An 8,928-nucleotide genomic window follows, 5' to 3' on the forward strand; every position below is an offset into this window, starting at 1 on the left:
AGATAAATAAATAAAAATTGTTTCAATTAACGCAATAAACCAGAAGTGATTTTGATATGGATACAACATCAAGTTATAGACATGATATAGATACATTAGTAGATATCAATTGCTATTCTTGGATGTTGGGCACACATATATCTTGTCCTAATAGAACATCAACTAAGTTAAACATGGAATTAAATGTCAAGATTACATGTGTTTATTCAATCTCTATGTTCAATCAATATATCAATGTAATTCCCTCTTTCAGCTTTCATAGTCCCATGTGTTTGTATCAATTTGATTCAAAAAAATGTAGAAAAATGTAGTAGAAAAAAATTATAGGATTCATTTATCAACATTAGAGCAGAAGAATGCTTTTTGTTCAGGACAAAAAGCAAGCTGTTCCAAAAAACACAGAAAGCACACAATAATTGCCGATAAAACTACAAAAATCATCACTCAACAGAAAGTACAGTAGCTTTTACCGGAGAAGGATTTTCTAAGCGTCCGAGCTTGGGCGAGAGATGCGATTTGGCCCCCGGGTTCGGCTCGCGGCAGGAGATGGCTCGCGAAGACCTCTGCTAGGGCTCACGGTAGGATATGGCTCGCGTCGACTTCTGCTAGGGCTCGCGGCAGGATATATATATATATATATATATATATATATATATATAATTCACTGTACTAAGAAAAGTGATTGATTTTTAAACGTAAACAGATTGTTTTAATCAACTAGAGTTTTATTGTGTAAACATTATCCAAGTTAGGCAATTTGTCGTTGAAACAAACATCAGATACCAACCACGGTAATCCGTGGGGCTACTAGTTAGTTAGGAATGCACCGTATCATCGTGGGTTTTTTTTTTCTTTTTCTTTTTGAGCATCCGTACTATCGTGGTTTCAATTCCCCTTCCACATCTCATTCCGTCGGTGTCCAACTCCAATCCTCCAATGTCGCGTGGATAACACTGCTCGGGGAGTGTTGACTATTTAAATAGATCCCACTCCCATCGCCGACCACTAGCCACTTCGGCCATGGCCGGACTCCGTCCCTCTCGCCCCTCCGCCGCTTTCCGCGCCTTCTTCTCTTACAAGGTCTTTGCCTCTGCCCTCTTCACCCTCCTCTTCCTCGCCGCCCTCTCCGCCTTCCTCTCCTCTTCATCCCCTTCCCACCACTCCCCCACCTTCGCCCTCCGCCGCCATCGGTTCCTCGCCTCCGACCCCCTCCGCGCCCGCGTCGACCTGATCTACCGCCAAGCCGCTGACCACTCCGTCCTCGCAAACGCCTACGCAGCTTACGCCCGCCGCCTCAAGCTCGACTCCTCCCGCCAGCTCCACGTCTTCGAGGGCCTCGACGATTCGCTCTCCGATCTCTCCCTCCGCCTCGCAGGAACGGTCGTCGACGATGAAGACGCCCTTCGCGCCGTCGAGAAGGAGGCCAAGGACCGCATCAAGTTTGCCCGCCAGCTCGTCGGCGAGTCCAAGGAGGCATTCGATACCCAGATCAAGATCCAGAAGCTCCGTGATACCATTTTCGCCGTCCGCGAGCAGCTCCACCGCGCCAAGAAACTAGGCGCTCTCTCTGGCTCCATCGCCGCCGGATCCACGCCCAAGAGCCTCCACTGCCTCGCCATGCGCCTCATGGAGGAGCGGATCGCCCATCCCGAGACGTATCGCCACGCCGCTGCTGCCGCCCCGTCGGATCCCGAACTCTACCACTACGCCATCTTCTCCGACAATATCATTGCCGTCTCTGTGGTGGTTAACTCTGCCATCAAGAATACGAAGGAGCCCTGGAAGCACGTTTTCCACGTCGTCACCGATCCCATGTACCTGGCCGCCATGCAGGTCTGGTTTGTCCGCCGGCCGCCTACTGGCGGTGCCAAGGTGGAGGTGAGATCTGTGGCTGAGTTTGAGTTCTTAAATGCCTCCTATTCTCCGGTTGTAAGGATGGTGGAGGGTGGGAGGCGGGACCTGTCGTTGCTTCATTACCTGAGGTTCTACCTGCCTCAAATGTTCCCTAAACTTAGGCGGATCGTTCTCCTGGAGGATGATGTGGTAGTACAGAAGGACCTGGCGGGGCTTTGGAGCGTTGATCTGGATGGGAGGGTGAACGGGGCCGTGGAAACGTGCTTCGGGGTTTTTAAGAGGTATAACAGGTACCTGAACTTCTCAAATCCTCTAGTTCAGCGCCAGTTCAGCTCGCGAGCGTGCGCTTGGGCCTACGGAGTTAACGTCTTCGACCTCGATGCCTGGAGAAAGGAGAGACTCACGGAACAATTCCATGAGTACCAGAGCCTGGTGAGAATTTCTTCCTTTGAGTGTTTCTGTACACTATCATGCTTAATTTTATTTGCACATCACTCTCTCAGCGCTAGATCACTTTTTATGCAATGAAATAGGCTTTCTATCATGTCCAGCGTGGGACCATGGTCATCCACAGAACATGTGGTTCTAGATGTAGTGAAATACACGTTGTCATTACTAAGGGTGCGTTTGGTTTACGTAGGTTTCATTTTCATTTTCTGGAAAATATGCATTTTCTAGAAAATAGAAAATGACTTTTACTCATTCTCTATTTTTCCAGAAAATGCTATCTGTTTTTTTAGAAAACAGATATGGAAAATACAAACTAAACACCATTTTTCATAAATACGCATTTTTTAAAAAATGAAAATGAAAAACGTGCAAACCAAACACACCCTAAGCTTTCCTCGTGCCCTTAATGCCTTCAAAATTCTGTCTTATTTCAGGAAAAAAAAGAGCTAATTTTATCTTAGGACAGTTTTAAGTAATTTAAATTTAACCTTTGTCTGTGTTATTGTGGCTATGAGGAAGTGCTAGTTTTTCTGCATACAATTGTTGAGAGTTGGGATCTAAGTTGGGTCTTGTTTTCTACAAAAAGGGAAACAACCAAGGGAAAAAGAGGTTTGGATTCACATGAAAACAGATTGTGAATTCTTTCCTCCATAGAAAAAAAAGGGATGGAATTTTTTTTATCTTGATTTGTCAAAGATAAAAAGACAAGAAAAGAAAAACAAAAATAAAAAATAAGATTTGAAAAAAAAAAAAATTAAAGTCCAGATTTGAGTTCTATTCCATGTGAAAGTGAGTGGTTCACCCAAATCGGATGGAATATAGAGAAAAATTGGAGAAATTTTTTCTAGTCTTTCCTTCCCTCTAGCTTTTCTATCAAAAGAAGAAAAACTGCAGCCGCAATAATATTTCTCTCACCTTATTTCCTTATTGGTTTCCTTTCCTCATACGAAACACACTGTAGTTATATTTTTCGTATTACACCAGCTCTATATCTTCTAAATATTTGTTAATTTGATATCTTAAAATGGATCTTGTGTCCTTGATTCACTGATTAAATTGTTCAATTATGTGCTTATTTTAGCAAGGGTTCATACATATTGTTGAACAACTCTTTCTACCAAAACAGTATGATTTCTGATGTTGAACTTAGTTGGGAAAAGAGAAATATGAGAATAGATGCAGAGAAGTAAATTGTATAGAAGAAGGTAAAGAGGATAGGGTGTAGATATAAGAGATTAGAGGGAATGATTTGAGTAATGAGTAGACTGTACTTCAAATGAGATGTTGAGTGAGAGTTGTGTGTCCTGACTAACAGCCACCGAAATCAAAATTGTGCCTAGTTAATGATAAAATTGTATAATCTGAGCTTTTGAGTTAAGTATCCAATCAACTTTAGGTATCTGCCCTGCCTTGTGTTCAAATTCTGCTTCTGCTAGTACTAGTAGTATACTCTCAGGAAAGTTAATCCACATTCTGGGCTAGGGCCACTTCAGCTCAATCCACTTATCCACACATGAAAGGGAGTGCTGAACTGCTGATAATAAATATATTAATGTCTTTGCTACCACAACCTCCTGATGCTTCAATTGGCTTCTTCTTCTTCCCTAATGCTTTACTTTATCCTTTTCTTCCGCTCTACTCTTCTTCTCTAATCTCTTATTCTTCTCGTCCCAACAACAACAACGAAGAGGAAGAGAGTGAGGGAAAAGAGAAGAGGGAGGAGGAGGTTAGTGAACAAGAAACTAGTTGAATTGGGAAGAGGAAGAAAAAGAATGTAGGGAAAACAAAGAGGGCATGGGTAAAATGGAGAAGACCGAGAAGATTTTATAATTCACCTTATAAGTAGCATTGTATTGCTCAACAAGCCTGCCACACTGATGGAGTGCTTGAAATTGGGTGGTCAATCTATCTATCCCCATGCTTCCCTGGCTTTAAGTTAAAAAATTTCAAATCATGTGTTGAACTATGATAAACAGATAGGGCCTTTTAGAGCTTTTGTTCTAATCAAATCTTTAACAAGATACTATAGACCACATGAATTTGAAATAGTTTCTTTGTGCCAAACAATTTGGTTGTCTTAAATATGCATCTTTTCCATGCTAGAAAACCTGGAGGTAATATGAGTCAACTCCTCACTGTAGTCCCACATGGTTAAGTAAGACCCTTGGTTATGCTTGAGTATCAATAGATTCTTCAGCTAAGTTTATTAGCATTTAGGGATGGTTGAATTGGGCTTCCTCAACCTGGTATCAAGATGGCCCCTCACCCTGGCAATGTTGAACTTATGGGCTATAAGAGAGTGATAAGATCTGTTTCCTTCCATTTAGTCCCACATAGATAAGTGAAGTCCCTTCTGGGTCTCCTTGTATGAAGGGACTCTTCATCTAAAGGCCTTAACAGTCTGTGTTGGATCAAGCTTCCTTGTGCTTCTACAGAGAGAATACAATCTGTATTATTTTTTATATGTTTTTAATCTGAATTTTGAACCTAAAAAATCACATGTTATTAGTCAAAGCTAGGGTACATCAGCTTAAAGGAGCTACATATATGCACAATAGTCTCAGGGTGACTCGTTCAAACTTTAATTTCTCTATTACCATATTTCTGATGGCAACTAGTTCGAAAAGCCAAAGTACATACTTAGTGGCCCCAAAGTATGACAAGACTGATCCTGTATATACATATTATAATCATCACACTTTAGTCATTGTTGGATTATCAAAATAAGGAACTTTCAAGTTGGACAGTATACCATTCAATTGGAGGTGCCTTTTGGGAAATTATAAAGTTGGGGAATATAATAATAGGCAAAAATTAAAAAGGTGACCCATAGTTTTGTTACCATCAAAAGGATGCCCTGTTTTGAAAAAATATCAAAAGGCCCTATCCTAAATACCCTTATTTGAGGATATAGAGTAAAACTGCTCCAACTTAATCAAAATTGTTACATGTGGAACACTATTATATCAAAATACACTTGTTCCAACTTAGTCAAAATTATTCTAATTTGGTCAAAATTGCTTTTGTAGTAGTTTTGATCAAAATTGCTACCACGGGAAGCATTTTGATCAAATTGCTTGTAGTATTTTTGGCCAATCTACAACAACACTAGAATAAAGAAATTTTCAGGATAAAAAATAGAACGAGGCACACTTTTAATATATATTTTTTAAATAGAATGCTCTTTTGATGATGACAAAAAGAAGGGGTGTCATTTTGATTTTTGACCTATAAGTGATTTATCCTATTCAAATTGACTTGATCGGGTTGTTACCTGTTTCCATGCTCTTTTATTTTCCATGTTTCAATGTGTAAGAATGTAAAGTATAATAAGATTGACTGTAACTATCTTTTATGATCATAGGGAAAGTTGTGTTAATTTTGACAAAAATCCATTTCCAGTTAGCAAAGAATTCCCTGTTGATAGGAACCCGAGTTTAATTCCCAATCTCTTTGTCTCTTGCACCTTCAATCCGAGAGCCGCAGTTAATTGAGGAGAAATAAAATTATGACCGGCTCCACTATCTATAAGCACCACAATATCAATCCCCATTAATTTGCCCTCTAGCTTCATGGTTCTATTGTCATTTGTACTTTTTGAATTCATACCCAATAATCCCATAAGTTTACACTCCATCTCCTCATCTTCTAAATTTTCTGCTTCAAGACCCACTATCTCTCCATCTGAATATAATTTTTCATTCTCTTCTAACACTAACAACTTCAATGCTTCTCCACACATTGGTGAAGTGGGTGGAATTTTTCACAACATTTGAAGCATAATCCCTTTGCCCTTTGTTTCATTAATTCTGGATAAGTAATGGAATGAATTCCTCTAAATTTTTCCATAAACCCTTACTTCTCTCCTTCTCCTTTTCTTGCTGTAGAGGCTAGGGATGAAGGATCTCTATTTGATGCAGAACATGCTTTCCTAGTTTCCTTAGATTCTCGAATTTTGTTAGAACCCCATCTTGATGGTGTACTGGTTTTGCCCATTTGGAAAGTTTGACCCAATTTCTTCTGAATTGAATTAAGCCCTATATATGGCTGAAAATGGCCCAAACCAGCACTACCCTGGCTGAAATTGCTCCATAACCTCTCCTTCCCTAATGTCTTTTGTGGGATCTCCCCTTCTTCTGGCAATTCCTCTTCGGCATCCTTTACCATGTGCATTAACTGCCCGCTAGATAGTGGATTCAGTGTTCGTACTTTTCTTATGATATGAGGTTGTAATCCACTCATGAAATAGCCAATATACTGCTTTTTGGAAGCTGTGGAACATGTGAAGAAATCAACTCAAATGCTTAATAAATTCTTCCACATTTTCAGTTTGTTTTAATGCTGTCAATTCTTAAATAGGATTCTCATGTCTACGCCTTCCATAATGGGCTATAAGTATGCGTTTAAGTTTTTCTCAGGTTAGATTAACTTTGTTTTTTTTAGAAGATTAAACCAATGAATGGTGGCACCTTCCATGCTTACATGTGCCAACTTGACCTTAACTTTATCAGAACTATTCTGGACTTCGAAATAAATTTCAGCCCTAGTAATCCACGCTACTGGGTCTCAACCATCAAACATTAGTAATTCCACTTTCTTAATAGACATCTTATACTCGTCCAATTGATCACCTTGTTGTTCCTGAGACTCAGATTGAGAGGACTAATCAGCAGAAGTGGATGCCCCCTTCAATGGTGTTGCTTCAACCCTTGTCCCTAACTGATTGTTAATCTCTTGTAAAAGAGAACCATGTTGTTGTATTTCAGACATCAATAATACCTCTCATTTCTTCCATATTTCCTTCTTTCATCACCATCCTCTCTTCCAATGATATCTTTGGCATTCCTTCTAAGCATACAACCCCTCTTACATCCGGCAGGTCAGACCAAATGTTAGGGCTCCAAAACTTAGGATAGATAAATACATAGAATTATATTAGGGTTAACACAAATAATCTGGTAAAGAGACTCTCCAAGAGCATGATTGACACAACGTGGGAGGATGATTTCACTCTTAAAAATCAATTTCCTTATTTTAGCCTTGAGGACAAGGCTAAAGCTGCAGCAGGTGGTAATGATAGGAACCAAGTTCCATATATGGACTAGGTGTTGGATCATGGAGGAAACATACTGGATTATGGGGAAACAAGCCCAAAACATGGCTTGTATATTTTAGGAAGGACAAAACACAAAGGGGTCTTAATAGAATTAATATATAGTAGGCACTTTAAATTTTAGAGTTAGTTATATTCTTGTGCCAGTTATGTTAACATGTTCTAGAGTATGCGTGTGGTTATAAGTTTATGGGAAGTTAGAGGGGAGGGAATCTGGAAGAGAGCAGTGACTTTGTCTGGTGGAGAGAGTCTCTTTACCAGATTGTTTGTGTTAACTCTAATATAATTCTGTGTTTATCTATTCTGAGTTTAGTTTTGGAGCCCTAACACCTGTGATTTCAGTTGAACAGGCATACTTTTTTATTCTTTTTTGCTTTGTATGTTTACAGTTTTAAACATCTGTATGACAATATTGTTCCTCTAGCTTATTGCACTAGTGGTTTATGCATTTATGGTCTGAATTGAACTTCTGAACTGGATTTACTTGGGCTGAAAGATAGTAGGAGTAGGGAGAGGGACAGTGACACAAATGTATATGAGTGATTCACACTGGAGCATATGCAATTCTGTGAGCCTTTTCCCACTCACTTCCCTTATCTCTTTCCACCCACTAAACCAGCCAGTGAACTATAAGCCTATTTCAACATATGATTTGAATGGATACCTGACTTGGAATTTGTTTTGATGCTTGCGCTGTCAGAATGAGGACGGAACTCTTTGGGATCAATCATCTGTTCTTCCAGCAGGACTAGCTACCTTCTACACTACCACAAAACCACTGAATAAGACATGGCATGTTCTGGGTCTTGGTTACAACCCCAGTGTAAGTCTTGACGAGATTCAAAATGCGGTGGTAATTCATTTTGATGGTAACATGAAACCATGGCTAGATGTGGCCCTAAACCAATACAAGCATCTCTGGACCAAGTATGTCGATACTGAAATGGATTTTCTCCAGCTTTGCAACTTCGGCCTTTAACTAAAGATGATTCAAAGAATTGGTTTAGAGTTGGTACTTGAAAGATGCACTCTATTATATCATTTGCCAAAATTTTCTTTTCTGTTCTCTTGGATTTTGTAGATTTGTCTCCGTATTCTTTATCTCCTGTGTATTCACAGGGATAAGTAGTAACTATTCGTGCTAAAAGTCAACAGATGTTTTGTTTTAAATGCATGCCGCTGCACAAGGCGCAGTGCCATTCCTTCACTAGTAGTGTTTTAAGTTGGTTTTTTACTGTGACGATCTGCTCGTGCCAGAGCAACTTGATACACATACATGAGCAACAAGGTTAGCATCTAAGACTCTGTTCCTTTGCATGAATTCTGAATTTTTTATTCCATTAAGTTAAGAAAAGGTGTGAGAAATTTTATTTGGGTTAAACTTTTCGCTGGAAAATGTTGATTTGAGTGTTGAAGAATTGCATAGATTCCTTGTGCAGTATCCAGACAAAAGTAGCATACGAGTGAGAAACTGAAATATACGTTTTTTCTTTCACATAGACTGGCAAGTT

At 39.7% G+C, this 8,928-nt stretch overlaps 1 protein-coding gene across 1 annotated transcript; it reads left to right on the plus strand.

The window, feature by feature from the left end:
- Positions 1 to 836: 836 nt before the first annotated feature.
- On the plus strand, positions 837 to 8,624 carry LOC122024011 (probable galacturonosyltransferase 9). Its single transcript, XM_042582501.1, has 2 exons — positions 837 to 2,286; positions 8,118 to 8,624. The coding sequence occupies exons 1-2, from the start codon at positions 1,021 to 1,023 to the stop codon at positions 8,394 to 8,396; spliced, it is 1,545 nt and encodes a 514-aa protein (XP_042438435.1). The 5' UTR covers positions 837 to 1,020; the 3' UTR covers positions 8,397 to 8,624.
- Positions 8,625 to 8,928: the final 304 nt, after the last annotated feature.

The sequence above is a fragment of the Zingiber officinale genome, chromosome 1A (genome assembly GCF_018446385.1).
Source record: "Zingiber officinale cultivar Zhangliang chromosome 1A, Zo_v1.1, whole genome shotgun sequence".
In the NCBI taxonomy this organism is placed as follows: Eukaryota; Viridiplantae; Streptophyta; class Magnoliopsida; order Zingiberales; family Zingiberaceae; genus Zingiber; species Zingiber officinale.

Coding starts and splice junctions, on each gene's coding strand:
- LOC122024011 (XM_042582501.1), top strand. CDS start 1,021: ATGGCCGGACTCCGTCCCTCTCGCCCCTCCGCCGCTTTCCGCGCCTTC. Junction 2,287..8,117: donor TCCATGAGTACCAGAGCCTG/GTGAGAATTTCT, acceptor TTGCGCTGTCAG/AATGAGGACGGAACTCTTTG.